The sequence below is a fragment of the Carcharhinus amblyrhynchos genome, chromosome 29 (genome assembly GCF_965287045.1).
Source record: "Carcharhinus amblyrhynchos chromosome 29, sCarAmb.v2.hapA, whole genome shotgun sequence".
NCBI classification, from domain to species: Eukaryota; Metazoa; Chordata; class Chondrichthyes; order Carcharhiniformes; family Carcharhinidae; genus Carcharhinus; species Carcharhinus amblyrhynchos.
In genome coordinates, this window is record NC_137352.1 from 19729728 (window position 1) to 19748837 (window position 19110).

The following is a 19110-nucleotide window of genomic DNA, read 5'->3' on the forward strand; positions in this document are numbered from 1 at the left end:
TGTAACAAGCAGGGTGCATAAAGGGGAACTAGAAGCTGTAGTGTATTTAGACTTCCAAAAGACATTCAATAAGCTGTTACATAAAAAGTTACCACACAACATTGATGCTTATGGTGTCAGGGTAGATAGGTCAGCAAGGATAGAGGATTAGCTAACCAATAGAAAATAAGGTCTTTTAAGTTTTTCTCAATAAATGGGTTATTTTCAGGATGGTATCTGTAACCAGTGGAATGCCACAGGGATCTCTGTTCACGATTTGAAGGTACCTACTGTACCATAGCGTGTTATAAAGATACTTAGGAAAGCAACTTGTAAGGAGGATACAGTGTCTGGAAAGTGTTAGACATTGGTTAAGTGAGCGGGAAAAAAATTGGCAGATGGGAGTATAAGGTAGGAAAATGTGAGACTGTCTACTTGCCAGAAAAGCAGAATATTATTTAAATAGAGTTACACTGCAGAATTCAGAGGGATCTGGGTGTTCTTGTACATGAATCAGAAACATTAGTGTGCAGGTACAGAAGTAATTAGGAAGGCAAACAAAATATTTGCCTTTATTGCAAGGAGGATGGAGTATAAAAGTAGGGAGGTTTTACTACAACTGGTGAGATCATATCTAGAAGTGGCGAGTGCAGTTTTGGTCACCTTAAGGAAGAACATACTTGAATTAGAGGCAATTCAGAGATGGTTCACTGCGCCAATTCCTGGATGAGGGATTTGTCTTCTGAGAAAAGGTTGAGCGGGTTGGACATTTGCTCTTTGGATTTCAGAAGAATGAGAGGTGATCTTATGGAAACACATTGGATCCTCAGGGTCTTGAAAGGGTAAATATTTAAAGGGTATTTCCCTCTTGGGGAATCCAGAATCAGGGGACATTTTCAGAATAAACAGGACTCCCATTTAAGATGGAAGAGGAGGAAATTCTCCTCTCAAAAGATCGTTAAGTGTTTGGAAATCACTTCCCTAGCAAACTGTGAAGACTAGGTCACTGAATATATTTAAGGCCGAGAGAAACACATTTTTGATTGACAAGGGAATCAAGGGTTATGCGTTTAGGGGTGGGGGGGGGGGAGGCAGACAACAAAATGGAGTTAAGGCTTAACTTCATCAGATCAGCAACGATTTGATTGAATGACAGAGCAGACTCAAGGTACAAAGTGGCCCACTCATACTTCCCACGTCTAATGGGGAGGTGATGGTCTAGTGATACTGTCGTAAACTATTAATCCAGAAACTCAGCTAATGTTCTGGCTGGGGACCCAAGTTCAAATTCCGCTATGGCAGATGATGGAATTTGAATTCAATAAAACATATCTGGAATTAAGAATCTACTGATGACCATGAAACCATAGCTGATTGTTGGAACAACCCATCTTGTTCACTAATATCCTTCAGGGAAGGAAATCTGCTTTCCTTACCTGGTCTGGCCTACATGTGACTCCAGAGCCAGCGCAATGTGGTTGACTCTCAACTGCTCTTGGGCAACTAGAGATGGGTAATAAATGCTGGACAGCCAGCGTCCGAAAATGTTATGTTGATTGCTTATTAATTGATGCATTTCAGCTGATTGGGAATGTGTTAAAGCGCTCTGTCCACTTTGAGAATTTGGGCTTTTTTGTGAACAGTGTCGGCACCAAGGTTTGCTGATGAACCAGTAGAGTGGGATCTGCAGACAGATTTCAGAGCATTGTAGAATCTTTTCCAGTTTTTACAGTCTGTCTATGACTGAAGTTTGTCCAACGAAGTTTAGAAACTCAGCAGCAAATCAGAAATGTACGTCAAAATATTGCATAATCAGGGTTCGTCAGTAATTAACTGATACAAAATAACCAAGTATTTACAAATAATTCACAAGGTTTAATCCTTCATTCAAGACTTCAATGCCATTTCCTATTCTATTGAGTGGGACACTTGGCTTCAGTAAAGATTATCACTGGGCCTTTGCCACCATGATTTTTATTGAATGCCATAAGTACAGTATAAAGTGTACATGATACACTGTGGCATACTAACTCAGGGCCTTCCAAATTAATGATGCAGAAGTCTAGTTAAAAGCATTGTGTGAGAATTGTTCCATCAGAATTAAATGGAAATCTAACCACAAGTCGTGAAATCCATCCATCCATTTTACATACAGACAATCTTAACAATCTTGATTTCTCTGCATAGGAACGACAAGTATAAGTTAATAGCAATAACACCCATTAGTGACATTCTTGGTATAATCTGCTTTGCAAATTATCTTAACGCTTATTCAGCTTAATTGGCTTTTACTGTCTCATACAATTCCTTCATAATGGACTTTATGACTTAACTAATGTACAACAGATCATGCGCCTTCTGAGCAGTCTAACAATCACAAGTTTAAAAATAGTACACATTTTCAATGGAGGACCCTGTAGCCTAAGCTGCCATGACATTCTATTAAATAGCAAACTAGCAATACCCAGAAAGTTGCAGAATTCTGTAGTCAGCTCTTGAGCTTAGAATTTGCCTGGTTTATATTGTAGGACAGGTTCCACAGCCACTAAGGAACAAAAATGCTGCATCTGCAGTTGTTTTAATGGTCCATGACTATGTACTTTGCTTTTGTTCCTTCACCAGACACAGGCGAGTGTCGGTCTTCATAATTTATTACGTGTACAACAAAACAGCTGGAAGTTGACTGAGGGAACCACCTTCACTGATCTTTTGAGTACAGCACTGCCAAATTTAATCGGCCAAAATCACTACTGCAGATGGCATTATTCCAATAAAGCAAAGTGATTAAGAATATTTCAGGTTAAGTATCCCAAGTAAAAGTGCATGTACTTTGCAGTGTTGATTTTGGGGGATCATCACTGTCCCATCCTTTTGCTACTTCTCTCCAATTTACACTTTCATGGCATCCTCATCTATCAAGCACAGACAGAAGAATCAGAAAATTGAGTGATTATTCACAGCTCACCTTAAAATGTAGGTCTTTGATACAGTTTAAATAAGATGTTGGTGTTTTTACATACTCTTAAGCATTGGGATACATGCCAATTTTTTCACCACTGAAGTGGTCAGTGGTGAAAAAATTGGCATGTAGCCCAATGCTTATACTTTTGGTGCCTAAAGGTTTTTCAAACAAACAGAAGCACGATTTGTATTACTGACATTATATCACCGCAGAGCTGTTGGTTTTGGATTTATACATTGGCGCAATAACCACTAATCAACGGCAACCATATAAAAAGGCAGATGTTGTGATGATAGACCCTGATTGGTGGGCTTTTAGCAACAACGACAGAAACATTTGCAACCAAGGTGCCAAAAGATGGGGTTCTTACATGGTTGAAATTCACCAGCTGCAGTCCCTGATGGGCAACCTTAACTTCTGCATTCAAGAAATAACATTACCCACGAGAATTTACATTGAATTTTGCAGGCACTTTGTGCAGACTTCTTCTGTCGATATTTCACGTGTTGAGGAAATTCAGCACTTTTGTTGCTCTTAGAAGCACGAGGCCCAAGTTTGTTTCTAGAAGCACTTGCAGTACTGATTCTATTATGGTCTTGTACATGGCTAAGAGTTCAGCAAAATCTCTCATTATGTGAACATGGGTGGCACGGTGGTTTGCACTATTGCCTCACAGCTCCAAGGATCTGGGTTTGATTCCTGGCTTGGGTCACTGTCTGTGTGGAGCCTGCAAGTTCTCCCCTTTGTGAACAGTGCTGGCACCAAGATTTGCTGATGAACCAGTAGGGTGGGATCTGCAGACAGATTTCAGAGCATCGCAGAATCTTTTCCAGTTTTTATAGTCTGTCTATGACTGAAGTTTGTCCAACGAAGTTTCTTCAGGCTGCTCCAATTTCCTCCCACACTCCAAAAATGTGCGGGCAAGGTGCACTGGTCACGTTAAATTGCCCCTTAGTCTCCTGGGATGCGTCGGTTAAAGGGATTAATGGGGTAATTTATGTGGGGTTACGGGGATAGGTGGGATTGTTGTCAGTGCAAACTCGATGGGTCAAATGACCTTCTCCTGCACTGTAGAGTTTCTATGCTTTTTATAGCAAACCGATTCCATCTTAATCACATTGGCTAGACTGAATCTGGGAACAAAAATATTGTTTTCTCAGGGTCCCAAATGTTTCTCACTGGATAGATTTTTATTTCAATCTGCTACTAATTAAAAGTAAAGCAAGCTCTCTAAAAAGTGTCCACATCAGCTCCCAATTTTGGACTTTGCATTTTCTCTTCAGCCCAGAGATCGCGTGTCACCCCAGTGTCTACACATCTATATTTTCCTGAATGAATCAAATGTGGAGCTAAACACTCTGCAGAAATTATCCTCGTTAATAAAAAGATAACTCAAGGACATTCACTAGTTCAGTGATGAAGTAAAAAAAAATTAACTGGAGTTCTCACCATGATCAATTCTTGAGAGACTCCTATTTCTCATCTATATATTGCCCGCGGTGAGATCATCTGGAAGCATGATTCATCCTACAGGTAAAGATAAAGCTTTCTCACTTCAGCATTCTGCTCAATGCCACGATTACTGCTGTTGTTGAATTACTTGCCAGAAATTTCTGTCACATATCATTGGCAAAAATTAGAGCTATCCTATTTCCCTCCCACAGTAAATTCTCCAACGTAACCCCAGATCCTAGATTGGCCAAGCGTGATTTGGCAGCACGGCAGCACAGTGGTTAGCACTGCTGCCTCACAGCACCAGGAACCAGGGCTCAACTGCAGCCCTAGGCAACTATCTGTGTGGAGTTTGCTCGCTCTCCCAGTGTCTGCATGGGTTTCCACTGGATGTTCCAGTTCCTCTCTCCTCCTTTATACCAAAGCCTTCTTTGCTTTTCACTGTGTGCCAGTACGTGACAATAATAAATCAAATCATTACAATAAGTGATTTATAAAGGTTCCACTGCACATATAGTTAAAATCTTCATCTTCCAAACATTTCCAGATTCATTCCATCTGCCTCGTCAAATTATTTCAGACTTCATCCCTTCTGGCAGCTCTTGCTGAACATTCTTCACTTCCTACCATGGGAAGCAGGACCTTCAGGCAACTCAGCCTGACTTTCCCTTTCTTGTGCATTATTCCACTACACCTTCAAAAACCTCCTTATAAAGTCAATCTCTGGATTGGCCAACTGCTTAAATGCCCCTAGTTCTTGGGTCTGATATCGAAATGCTTCAAAATATTTTAATGTAACCCCCCTCACTTAATTGATAAGCACTGGCTCAGAAACAGTGATGATCACAACTCAGATTGGCGAACGCAGATGGTATCACTTATAGATAGACTCACAGAAACCCGACAGTGCAGAAAGAGGTCATTCGGCCCATTGAGTCTGCACCGACAACAATCCCATGCAGGCCCTATCCCCATAACCTTATATATTTACCCAACTAATTCCTGTGACACTAATGGTCAATTTAGCATGGCCATCCCATCTAACCGGCACATCTTTGGCACGTAGGAGGAAAGTGGAGCACCCGGGGGAAACCCACGCAGACACAGGGAGAACGTGCAAACTCCAGTTACCCAAAGCCAGAATTGAATCCAGGTCCCTGGCACTGTGTGGTAGCAATGCTAACCACTGTGCCACCCTTAGTTAACGCATTCTCCAAGTTGGTGTTAGATTTACAGCAATGGAAAAAACAAGAGGCAAAACCTCTTCCTTTTGACAGATTCCACGTCCCAGCAGTCCGATAGTCCGGCACTCAGGGGCCCAGATGGGAAGACCCGCCTCCCAACAGCTCAATAATTCACAGAGCAAATTCCATCGCACACACACTCAGGCCTTGGTGGCTACCTACCAATCTGCCCTATGAACTCGATCTTAATCCCCTGATGTTCCAGCCTCTTCCCGGGGTTTTTCAGAGTGACATTCACTTTCCCGGACACAGTCTCTCCATCGTAAAACAGGTAGTATTTATCCTTTTTGCCATCCTCTGTCTTGTGCTCCACTCTTTTCCGAGTCTCGGCGTCGTTCAGCACAACGTCGATTTCTGCACTTTGCCCAAAGCTGAAGAAGCTCATTCTGGTTGTTTTGCTGTAAAATGGAGGGAGGAAGGGGGGGGAAGAAGGGAGGTTAAAAAAAAGGAGGTGCAGGGTGGTTCTGAAGCACCCTATCCCTTCCCACAGTGTGAAATAAGCAGTGAGCCTGGCCCTGTACAAATCCCAGCCCGGTGGCTGGTCGGATCCTTTTCCTGTTTCTGTGTCTCTGCAGCAACTTCGCCTTCGCACGCACCGCGCATGCACCCCTTCACCCACAGCTCCCGAATACCACGCATGCGCATCTTCCGTTGTCAATCGAATACCGCGCATGCGCTTCTTCGCAGCCCCGGGCTTCACCGCCCCGAGTATCACGCATGCGTCCCTCGCCTAGCGCGAAAACCGCGCATGCGCCTCTTCCGCTGTCACAACGAATGCGTGCACAGGCCCCTTCATCCATACCCACTAACGCGCATGCGTCAACTCGCACTTCACAAGATACTACCCTTTCACCCAGAATAGAATGACACTAAGCATTTTTCTAAAAAAGGAATGTAAATTTCAATGCAGAGTGGATGAATAATATTTATATGAAATTTTGCCCCCTCTGTTCCCCAAAATCCTTGGACTATTTCTTTTGTCCAAGCTAGTGTCAGGATTACTGGATAGAAATGACGGATAAACGAATTAAAGAGCAAATTCAGTAACTCGTTCAGAAGCGGTCCCGCCGCCCGTTTGAATATTTGTAATTCTAACTGACAAGCCAGGAAGCGAACCGCCCACTGCGCACACGCAGTAACGGTCACTAGAGATCAAATAATAAAAAAAAATTAGGATCCGGACAGCAATTTAAGGAGTCTATGAATTCCGATAAATGCAAACATTACGAAAAAATACAATATTTTCATTTTTTAAGCCATTTTTATCCCGCGGCAGTGTCGGGGTGGGTTAGTACGCAGGCGCGGTGCTTGCCTGGTGTTTTGGCGGGTGAATGGATTTTGAAATGGTCGCAGCGCAGCTGCTGTCCCGGTTGGAATCCTTCAAACTGCACCACGTCAACACAGGTACTGAACCCCGGGCAGCGGGAAGCTATCTCCCAGTTGCAAGATGTGCCCCTAGGGAGGGATAAGTAACAAATTGTCCATGTGCAGGGGTATTGCTCATGTTTGGGAGAGGGGGATATGTCAGGGTCAACATCAGACAAGGTGTCCTGCTTTGCACTTCTGAAATTCTTCCATTGTAAAGCATCTCAACTCAAACATGTTCCGCCTCATGCCTGGTCGTTCATATGCCGCCCGTACGTAACGTTTTATTAGTGTCATAAGTCAGTTTGCATTAACGCTGCAATGAAGTTACTATGAAAATGGTTCAGCTGAAAATTACTCATGAAACTACTACAGGTCTTGGTTGTCATTGGCTGTATATCTTGCAGTTTACAAAGTTCTCTGTGCTAGTTATAGATGCAGACAGTAGGTAAGGGTGGCATGATGGCATAGTGGTTAGCACTGCTGCCTCAGCGCCAGGGACCTGGATTTGATTCCCGGCTTCGGGTCACTCTTTGTGTGGAGTTTGCACGTTCTACCCGTGTCTGCATGGGGCGCTCCGGTTGCCCCCCACAGTCCAAAGATGTGTGGACTAGGTGCATTGGCCATGCTAAATTGCCCCTTACTCTCCTAGAATGCTACCTCTATCTTTGGAATGTGGGAGGAAACTGGAGCACTCAGAGGAAACCCACGCAGACATGGGGAGAAGGTGCAAGCTCCACATGGGCAATCACCTGCGGCTGGAATTGAACCCAGATTCTTGGGGTTGTGATGCAGCTGTGCTAACCACTGTGCCACCCTTAATTTACTACGACCCCAGATGAACAAACCTTCTATTTCTGTGTACTATCAGAGGAATACCAAAAATTTGCTGTTGATTCACTGATTCTATCACGATGTTTTAATTGTATTTGTGATACTTTTGTAAGTGGGTGTAGAGTGCTGTAAAGTGCGGTTATGTATCCAGTCTGACAAGGATTTTGTTAAAAAGATACAATGTCTAACGTCTCGTTAAGGCTATAGAAAGACTGTCAGCCAGCCATCTCTAGTGGGATAAAAAGGAACATATTCTTCTTTTCGTCACCCCCGTGCGTGAAAGATGCCATCTTTACACTTGTACGCTATTACTCTTCAAAGATTTCTAGAATGAGACATCAATAGCTATTGTGCAACATATGACCATAGAAAACTGATCTCAGCTTTTGTTTATGGCAGGTGGGCGTCACTAGCTAGGTCAGCATTTATTGCCTAATCCTAATTGCTTTTTAGAAGGTGGTGGTGAGCTACATGCTTGAACTGCTGCAATCCCTGACGTGTAAGTACACCCATGGTGCTATTAGGGAAAACGTACCAGCAAATAGACCCAGTGACAGTGAAGGAATGGTGACATATTTTTAAGTCAGAATGCTGAGTAGCCTGGAGGGGAACCTCCAGGTTGTGGTGTTGCCAGGTATCTGCTGCCTTATCTTAGATGGTTGTGGTTAGGATGTGCTGCTAAAGGAGCCTTGTGAATTCCTGAAGTGCATTTTGTAAATGATACACACTACTGCCAATGTTTGTTGATGGTGAAGGGCTTGAATGTTTGTGGAACGGATACTATTCAAATGGGCTGTTTTGTCCTGAATGGTGTCAAGATTCTTCAGTGTTGTTGGAGCTGTGCTCATCCAGGCAAGTGGAGAGTACTCCATCGTACTTGTGCCTTTTGGGGAATCAGGAAGTGGGTTATTCACCTTACGATCTCCAACCATCTGACCTGCTTTTCTAGCCAAGGTTCAGTTTCTTGTCAATGGTAATCCCGCCCCCCTCAGGATGTTGGTAGTGGAAAATCAACACATTGATAATGCTATTGAATGTCAAGGAGTGATTGTTAGATCCTCTCTTTTTGAGATGATCATTTCCTGGCCTTTGCATGACATGAATGTTACTTGCCATCTGTCAGCCTGAGCTTGGATATGGACTGCTTCAGTATCTTAGAGAGTCGTGAATGGTGCTGAACATTGTGCAGTAATCAGCGAACATCCCCAATTTTATATTTGGAGGAAGGTCATTGTTGAAACTGCTAAAGACAATTAGGCCTAGGCCACTATCCTGAGATACCCCTGCTGTGATATCCTGGAACTGAAATGATTAACCTTCAACCATCACAACCATGTTCCTTTGTAGCAGATATGACATGAACCAGTGAAGGGTTTCCCCCCTGCTTCCCATTGATTCCAGTTTTGCTAGGACTTCTTGATGCCACACTTAGTCAAATGCTGCCTTCATGTCAAGGACAGTCACTCAATTCAGCTCTGGACTTCAACGTTTTTGTCCATGTTTGAATCAAGGCTGTAATGAGGTCAGGAGATGAGTGACCCCGGCAATACGCAAATATGTCAATTTTTTCAGTAAGTAAGTGCCTTTTGGATAGCGTTGTTAATGACCCCTTCCATCGTTTTACTGATGATTAAGATTAAACCAAGAGAGTGGTACTTTCCTGGGTTGGATTTGTCCAGTTTTTTGTGTACTTGGTATATCTGGGCATTTTTCCACATTGCTGGATAAGTGCTGGTTTTGTATCTGTACTGGAACAGCTTGGGTAGAGGTTTGGCAAGTATTGGAGCACAAGTTTTCATTACTATTGCTGGAATATTGTCAGGGCCATTGACCTTTGCAGTATTTGGTGCCTTCAGTTGTTTCTCAATATCATGTGGAGTGAATTGAAGTGGCTGAAGAGCGTCATCTGTAAGGCTGCAGACATCTGGAGGAGGCCTAGATGGATTGTACACTTGGTAGATTTGGATGAAGTTGTTGTGAATGCTTCAGCCTTTCTTTTCCACTAATTCAATCATTCTTCCTGTGAATTAATTGTTCACATTCACAACTGATGTGGCAGGATTGCAGAGCTTAGATCTGACCTGTTGGTTGTGTGGTTGCTTAGCTCTGTCCATTACTTGCTGCTCGGCACGCAAGGAGTCCTGTGTTGTACCTTCACCAGGTTGACACTTCATTATTTGAGTAGGCCTCATGTTGCCCCTGACATGCCCTTGCAAGAGTTTCTTTGAATCAGAATTGATCTTCACGTGTGGTGATGGGAGCATGCTGGGCCCTGTAGTTAGAGATTAGAATCATAGAATCCCAGAACAGAACAGAAGCAAGCCATTCAGCCCATCAAACTTGCACTGACAACAATCCCATCCAGACCCAATCCCTGTAACCCCATGTATTTACGCTGGGACTAAGGGTCAACAGCATGACCAATCAACCAATTCTGCACTCTTTGGAGTGTGGGAGGAAACTGGAGCACCCAGTGAACAAAGGGGGAATGTGCAAACTCCGCACACAGAGTCACCGTAGGCTGGACCTGAGTTCGGGTCCCTGGTGCTGTGAGGCAGCAATGCTAACCACTGTGCCACCCTTGATTGTGGTTTAATACAATTCTGCTGTTGCTGATGGCCCACAGAGCCTTGTGGATGCCTAATCTTGAGTTGCCAGATCTGTTTGAAGTCTATCCCATTTAGCACAGTGGTTGATGCGATTAGGCAAGAATTAGGGAGCATAAGATGGGACAGAAACTCAGGTAAAGGCACAACTGAAAAGTGGAGTTTGTTCAAGGAACGAGTACTGCGTGTCCATGATAGGAGTGTGCCTGTCAGGCAGGGAGGAAATGGCTGAGTGAGGGAAGCATCCTTCACAAAGGAGGTTGAATGTCGTGTCAAGAGGAAAAAGGAAGCATATGTAAGGATGAGGAAACAAGATTCAATTGGGTCGTTTGAGGGTTACAAGGTAGCTAGGAATGAGTTCAAAAGAGGGTTTAGGAGAGCTGGGAGAGGACATGAGAAGTCCTTGGTGAGCCGGATCAAGGAAAATCCCAAGGCTTTTTACTCTTATCTGAGAAATAAAAGAATGACCAGGGTGAGGTTAGGGCCAGTCAAGGATAGTAGTGGGAACTTGTGCATGGAGTCAGAAGAGGTAGGTGAGGCAGAGAATGAATACTTCAGTGTTCACTAAGAGAGGGACCATGTTTTTGAGGATGAGAGTGTGATACAGGCTGATAGGATGGAGCAGGTAGATGTTCTGAGGGGAAATGTATTAGCAATTTTGAAAAACCTGAGGGTGGATAAGTCCCTTGGGCCAGATGGGATACATCCTAGAATATTTTGGGAGGGAAAGGATGAGATTGCAGAGCCTTTAGCTTTGATCTTTGAGTCCTCACTGTTCATGGGGATTATGGAGAGTGGCGAATGTTGTTCCTCCCTTCAAGAAAGGAAATAGGAATGACTCTGGTAATTACAGCCCAGTTAGTTTTACTTCGGTGTTCGGTAAGTTAATGGAAAAGGTCCTGAGGGATAGGATTTATGATCATTTGGAAAGATGCAGCTTAATCCGGGATAGTCAGCACAGTTTCGTGAGAGGCAAGTCTTGCCTCACAAATTTGATTGAATTCCTTGAGGAGGTAACTAAGTTTGTAGATAAAGGTAGAGCAGTTGATGTCATATATATGGATTTTAGTAAGGCGTTTGATAGGGTTCCCCATGGTAGGTTCATGAAGAAAGTAAAGAGGTGTGGGATAGAAGGAAAATTGGCAGATTGGATAAGTAATTGGCAATCTCAAAGAAGACAGAGGGTGGTGGTGGAGAGAAAATGTTCAGACTGGAGGCCGTTACCAGCGGTGTACCACAGGGATCAGTGCTGGGTCCTCTGCTATTTGTGATTTCTATCAATGACTTGAAAGAAGGGGCTCAAGGGTGGGTTAGTAAATTTGCTGATGATGCCAAGATTGGTGGAGTAATGAATGAGGTGGAGGGCTCTTGCAGGCTGCAAAGAGACATTGATAGGATGCACAGCTGGGCTGAAAAGTGGCAGATGGAGTTTAACCTTGATAAGTGTGAGGTGATTCATTTTGGTAGGACAAACTTGAATGCTGATTACAGGGCCAATGGCAGGGTTGTGAGGAATGTGGAGGAACAGAGAGATCTTGGGGTTCATATCCATAGGTCTCTGAAGGTTGCTACTCAAGTGGATGGAGCTGTGAAGAAGGCTTTTAGTGTTTATTAGTAGGGGTTTTGCGTTTGAGTCATGGGGTTATGCTGCAACTGTACAGGACCTTGGTGAGACCACATTTGGAATATTGTGTGTTGTTCTGGTCACCTCACTATAAGGATGTGGAAGCATTGGAGAATGTGCAGAGGAGAGTTACCAGGATGTTGCCTATTTTGGAGGGTAGATCTTATGAGGAAAGGTTGAGGGAGCTGGGGCTTTTCTCTTTGGAGCTGAGGAGGATGAGAGGTGATTTAATAGAAGCTTATAAGATGTTGGGGATAGATAGAGTGGACGTGCAGAGACTATTTCCTTGGCTGGATGTAGCTGTTACTAGGGGGCATAATTATAAGGTTTGTGGTGGGAGATATAGGAGGGATGTCTGAGGTAAGTTCTTTATTCAGAGAGTGGTTGGGGTGTGGAATGCACTGCTTGCTGTGATAGTGGAGTCAGACACTTCAGGAACTTTCACGCAGTTCTTGGACAGGCACATGGAACACACCAGAATGATAGAGAGTGGGAGAGCTTGATCTTGGGCTTGGACATAGCTCGGCACAACATCGAGGGCCGAAGGGCCTGTACTGTTCTATTCTAATACAATGGAGGGTGTCCTCAATGTGAAGATGGGACTTTGTCTCCACAAATTATGTGCAGTGGCCACTTCAACTGACAAAGTCATGGATAAATGTGGCAGAATGATTGGAGAAGACAAAGTCAAGTATGTTTTTTTCTTCTTACTGGTTGCCATATCACCTGCCACAGATCCAATGTACGTCCTTTAAGAGCGATGTGATGGTACTGCCAAGCCACTCTTGGTGATGGACATTGACGTTCCCCCGTCCAGAGTACATTCTGTGCTGCTGCCATTCTTAGTGCTTCATCCAAATGGCATTCAACAGGGAAGAATGCTGATTCATCAGCTGAGGGGAACAGTATGTGGTAATCACCTTTCTTTGCCTATGTTTGACCTGGTGCCACTAAGGTCTAGGGTTGATTTTGAAGACTCCCTATTGACCTGCCACCACCTCTGCTGGGTGGGACAGAACAAATGTAAGAGTAGTGATGGTGTGACTGGGACATTAGCTGTGAGATATGATTCTGTGAGTATGATTATGTCTGGCCTTTGCTTGACTGCTCTGTGAGATAGCGCTCTCGATGTTGGCACAAGCTCCCAGATTTTGATCATCTAATATCTCCTTTCTTCTGATTTTTTTTTTTCCTCACCCTATCGGTAACTGCAACATTATGTTCTGCACCCTGTCCTTCCTTTCTCCCTTATTCACTCTGAATGGGATAAAAGCAAATTACTGCAGATGCTGGGCTCTGACAAACAGTCATCTGGACTGGAAACATCAGCTGTTTTCTTTCCTTACAGAGGCTGCCAGATCTGCTGAGATTTTCTGGCATTTTCTCTTTTGATGCGCTATGAACATTATGTCTGATCTGTATAGCTTGCAAAAAACAATACTTTTCACTGTTTCCCAATATCTAACAATAAATCAATTGTTGTATGGCTTCAGTGTCATATTTTGAATTGTAATATTCTTTGAAATCATTTTCTAAGTTTTTGTTGAGCCACCATCCATTTCTTTCTTTCACACCTCCTTTTCCCTTCCAATGAACCTGCTTAAAACCATCTATCTTTACAGTTCAAATGAAAGGAGAGTAACTTGAAACATAACTCTGTGTCTTCCTCTATAAGCACTGAGTTTTTGCAGAATTTTTTGTTTTGATATTTTCAAATGTGAGTGTGCGCTCATTTTTAGTATGATTTTTCCAGCCTAATAAGCTTCCTTCTCTTAACTCATGGCTGCAGGCAAACTGACGCTCTGGGCATTCTGCTCCCATGTCACCTCCAAGTCAGCTCTTGGCTGTCACCAGAGATTACCTACAAGCTGCAAAGTCTAGACAGTATAAACCCTCATCCCCTGTGCTGCACCACTCAGAGTCTGAAGTTTGTCACAAGGGAGCTCTATCCTTGCAGGCACACATTGCATGTACTATCCTTATGGTCTTTTATGTGAATATTAATGTAGTGGCTCTCGCCCACCTTGCACTTCAGCTTCCTCCTGTGGTCTAGTAGTTATAGGCCACTGAACTGGTAAACTACAAACCCAGAGTGATGCTCTGGGATTCCGGGTTTGATTCTCACCTTCATAGATGGTTAAATTCAAATTCTAAAATAAACCCACTTTGCACTTTTTAGGTGATATATCAATTCTGTACCATATGTTTTATAAAAAAAAACGCAAATGAACTTGCCTCCTTTTTCCTGATTCTCTTGGGCTTATTAGACTGCTAGCCATTGAAGGGAGCTAAATTTGCTGGTTGCCATTAAGGACTTTAAGGAATACGTTATAATGACCACGAAGGTCATAGGGGATCTTCAGTAGATCTCCCCATGGGCTTCTTGAAGTACAAACTTCCTTTGTTGACCAAGTGGAGACTTGCCCATGAGAAGTGGTCGGCAGGGCTTATTAAATTCGCTGCTCAACCCGGACAGGTAGTGTAGGTCCTGAGATATAGACTGTTTAGCTCTAAGCTGCAAGCACCGCCCTTCTCTTTGCTGCACAATAAAAGGTGCTTGGTGACTGAAAACTGCTATCTGCTGAATTATTACACAGTAGATATTTAGTCAGACATTGCAAATTTAAGTAAAAGATTTGATGCTGTGTTAGTGATGTCAGGAGTCCAGCACTCTGGTAATAGAAAGAGCAATTTGCATTCCAGGTTCAACTTTACAAACTCTATTGGCATGCTGATTGATAGATAATCGAAGAAGGATCTCTGAAGCCACTTGTAGGACTGATTTTCTGGAGTTGAAGCCAAAATGTAAAAGTGCCTGTGAAATGAAAACAGGATCATCACAAATATTGTTATGTCTAATTGTATTTTACCTGTCCTTTCTCATTCTGATGAATATTGAAAGATGTCTCAATTCATGATGGTTTGTTCCAGCTTGGGTGGATACCGTATGGGAGCTGGATTTTACAGAGACTGAGCCATTAGACTCGCGTCTTGAAGCAGAGATCACAGAAAATGGACTTGAAATATTCTCCCAACTTTACGCAAGTCTTTTTAAGTTTGTTGATCAGCACCTACCAGCAGAGACATTGGGTGTAAGTATTCTGGATGGTTTGAATTCTCGCATTAGTCTAATCACGGCCAACAGTGCAAATTTGTGACTAAATTCATTGTTTCTTTCCTTTTATGCCTTGCTTTCTATTCAAACTACAGTTTTGAAGAAGTAGTAAGCATTACTACTCATATTATGGAATTATAAAATCACACAGCACAGAAGGTTATTTGTCAGTAGTTATTAGGGTGGGATTTTGCTCTCACTGGTTAAATCAGTAATGTTTTTCTAATTCAGTTATCAAGTACTCGTGTATTTTAACTATTGGTTTTTGGGAGCCTGGAAGCATTATGCGAAGTTCTTTCCCCTGCCCTGTAAGGTAATGGAATTGTACACCCATAACCTAATGAATAGGTGAAACAATTCATCATAAAAGATACACTTGATAGCTTTGTTATGTGACGGTAGAGTGGAAATTTGCAATTTTCTAATGTTTGAGATAAGGGAGCAATATAGACCAAACTCATTCCCCTTTAAATAATGGTTGAATGCTGTTAATCAAACCACATTTTCATATGCAGAAATTTTGATTTTATTGACCAGTTGCTGTAAAGAACAGAATTTTTATTTTACTGTGGATTCCACTTGCAGCACATAGACAGTTGGGTAATTTAGATACAGCAATTGCTTTAACTGAAACCTGTAACAGGTGTAGAATGTATTTTGGTTTACTGATGTATTTTGGAGTACTCACTTGCATCTACCTAGTCTAGGGGTTTATTCATCCAGGATTTCCAATATTGTCTGAAGTCAAAAAAGGGTAGGTAATTGAGAAAAGAAAAAATTGCAGAGGAGAAAACAAAAGCATTTAAAACTGAAAATATGCCTCAAAGTTAGAAAATAAAGAGAGGAAATAAATTCTTTTGAATTAACTACTTGGTTGTTTCCTTTTTGTTAGTTCTTCCAAGAATAAACAAAGAATAGTACAGCACAGGAACAGGCCCATCGACCCACCAAGTTTGCGCTGACGTGGATGCCTCTCTAATCTAATATTCTTTTGCCTCTACATGGTCCAATTGCCTTTATTCCCTGCCTATTCATGTATCTATCTAGATGCCCCTTAAAAATTGTTATAGAATCTGCTCCCACCACCTTGTCTGGCAGCATGTTCCAGGTATTCACCACCCTCTGTGTGAAAAACTTGATGTGGAGATGCAGGTGTTGGACTGGGGTAAACACAGTAAGAAGTCTCACAACACCAGTTAAAGTCCAACAGGTTTATTTGGTAGCAAATGCCACTAGCTTTCGGGGCTTTGCCCCTTCCTCAGGTGAGTCAACTGGCAAAGCCCCGAAGCTAGTGGCATTTGCTACCAAATAAACCTGTTGGACTTTAACCTGGTGTTGTGAGACTTCTTACCATGAAAAACTTGACCCTTGCATCAACTTTCCCCCTTTCACATTCAAACTGTGCCCCCGAGTAATTGACCCTGAGAAAAAGAGTCTGACCATTCACTCTATCCAAGCCTGTCATAATCTTGTAAACCTCTATTAGAAACCCAGGCCCCCCCATCCATTGATAACAATCCAAATTTTTTCAACCTTCCTTCATAGTCCATACCTTCTAAACCAGGCAATGTCCTGGGAAACCTCTTCTGTACCCTTTCCAATGCATCAACATCTTTCTGGTAGTGTGGTGACTCAGATTGTACACTATGATCCAAATGCAGCCTAACCAAAGTCTTATACAGCTGCAACATGATTTTCCAATTTTGAAACTCAGTGCCCTGACCAATGAAGGCTAGCTTGTACGCCTTCTTGACCGCCTTGTTCACCTGAGTTGCCACCTTCAGGGAACTGTGGATTTGTATGCTAATATTTTCTTCTGCAGTAGACCTTCCAAATCGCATCACCTCATCTGTCTGTGTTAAATTTCATCGGCCATCTTTCAGGCCAGGACTCCAGCTGATTTATATTCTGCTGTATCTTCTGACAATTCTCCTCACTATCTGCTACTCCCCCAATTTTTGTATCATCTGCAAATTTACTAATCAGACCACCTACATTTTCCTCCAAATCATTTACAAACAATACAAGCTCCAGCACAGATCCTCGTTGAGCACTGCTTGTCACAGTTAGGAAAGTACCCTTCCACTCTCTGCTTTCTATGCCCAGGCCAGTTTTGTATCCATCTTACCAGCACACCTCAGACCTCATATGACTTCACCCTCTGTATCATTTGCCATGAGGAACCTTATCGAAGCTTTTACTGAAGTCCATGTATACAAATCCACTGCCCTGCCCTGGTCAGTTTTTCTTGCCACTTAAAGAACTCAATCGAGTTTGTGAGACACAACCTCCCTTCAGTAAATCATGCTGTCTATCGCTACTAAGCTTATTCTCTTCCAGATGTGAGTACATCCTGTCCCTAAGAATCTTCTCCAATAATTTCCCCATTACTGATGAAAGGCTCACAGGCCTGTAATTTCCCGGAGTATCTCATCTGCCCTTCTTAAACAGAGGGACAATGTTAGCTACTCTCTAATCCTCTGGTACCTTACCCATAGCTAATGAGGATACAAAGATTTTGGCCAAGGCCTCAACATTTTTTTTCCCCTTGCCTCTCTCATTTTTATGGGATAGATCCCATCTCACCTTAAGAACTTGTCCATCTTAATGTTTTCCAAAACTTCCAATACCACCTCCCTTTTTATCTCAACATAAACTAGAATGTCAACTTCCTCCTTTTTATATTCACCATCCACTACATCCTTCTCCTTTGTGAACACTGATGTAAAATACTCATTAAGGACCTCCCCCGCCTTATTTGGCTCCACACACATTCCCTCCATGGTCCTTGAGTGAACCCACTCTTTCCTGGGCCTGTACTCATTGGAGTTTAGAAGATTGAGGGGAGATCTTAGAGACATGTAAGATGATGAAGGGGCTAGACAGGGTAGAAGCAGCGAGGTTATTTCTACTTAGAATGGAAACAAGAACTAGGGGGCATAGCCTCAAATACGGGGGAGTCAATTTAGAACAGAGTTGAGGAGGAACTTCTCCCAGAGGGTAGTGAATCTTTGGAATTCTCTGCCCAATGAAGCAGTAGAGGCTACCTCGTTACTGTGTTTAAGTCACAGATAGATTTTTAACCAATAAGGGAATTAAGGGTTACGGGGAGCAGGCAGGTAAGTGGATCTGAACCTACTATCAGATCAGCCACGATCTTATTGAATGGCGGAGCAGGCTCAAGGGGCTAGATGGCCTACTCCTGCTCCTGTTTCTTATGTTCTTATGTTTATGTTTGTTCCTCAGCTACCCTGTTCTTCCTTTTATATGCTTAAAAAGCCTTGTGATTCTCCCTAATCCTGCCTGCCAAGGTCATTTCATGGCCCGTTTTAGCCCTCCTAAGTCCCTGTTTAAGCTCTTTCCTGTTATTGTTGCATTCCTCAAAAGCCTTATCCTCTTTCAATTTCCTGAAATTCATGAATGCCTCCTCCTTCTTATTCACTAAGCTCACAATCTCTTATCACCCAGGGTTCCTGAATCTTGCCATCTTTATCCTTCATTTTTACAAGGATATATTTGTTCTGAATTGTTAACAGCTAACTTTTAAAAGACTCCCATATATCAGATGCAGATTTAACCTCAAACAGCAGCCCCCAGTCTACATTCCCTAGCTCCTGCCTAATACTGTCACGGTTAGCCGTTCCCCAGTTTAGTACTTCCAGACTGGGACTACTTCTATCCTTTTCAAGTATCTTGAAACTTACAGAATTGTGATCACTGTTAACAAAATGGTCTTCCACTGAGACATCAATCATTGTTTCCCAGAACCAGGTCTAAGATAGCCCCTTCCTGAGTTGAATATCTACATATTGCCTCAAGAAGCACCCTTGGACACACTGAACAAACCCTGTCCCATCCAAGCCCCTGACACTAAAGGAATCCCAATCTATTTTGGGGAAGTTAAAATTGCCCATCATAATAACCCTTTT

The 19110-nt window shown here is 42.8% G+C and overlaps 2 protein-coding genes across 3 annotated transcripts in view; one reads left to right on the forward strand and one right to left on the reverse strand.

Annotated features, from left to right (window-relative positions):
- Positions 1-6258, reverse strand: part of LOC145359815 (vacuolar protein sorting-associated protein 26B-like) — a 28664-nt gene extending 22406 nt beyond the window's left edge. For both annotated transcript variants that reach the window (XM_080214592.1, XM_080214593.1), the window contains exon 1: positions 5800-6258. In XM_080214592.1, the coding sequence (XP_080070718.1) occupies positions 5800-6022 (223 nt within the window). In that variant the 5' untranslated portion in view covers positions 6023-6258. The remainder of the gene's footprint in view (positions 1-5799) is intronic.
- A 720-nt stretch (positions 6259-6978) lies between these two features.
- Positions 6979-19110, forward strand: part of ncapd3 (non-SMC condensin II complex, subunit D3) — a 72284-nt gene continuing 60152 nt past the window's right edge. Inside the window, exons 1-2 of the mRNA XM_080214601.1 lie at positions 6979-7041; positions 14998-15158. Coding sequence (XP_080070727.1) covers positions 6981-7041; positions 14998-15158 — 222 coding nt within the window. The 5' untranslated portion in view covers positions 6979-6980. The remainder of the gene's footprint in view (positions 7042-14997; positions 15159-19110) is intronic.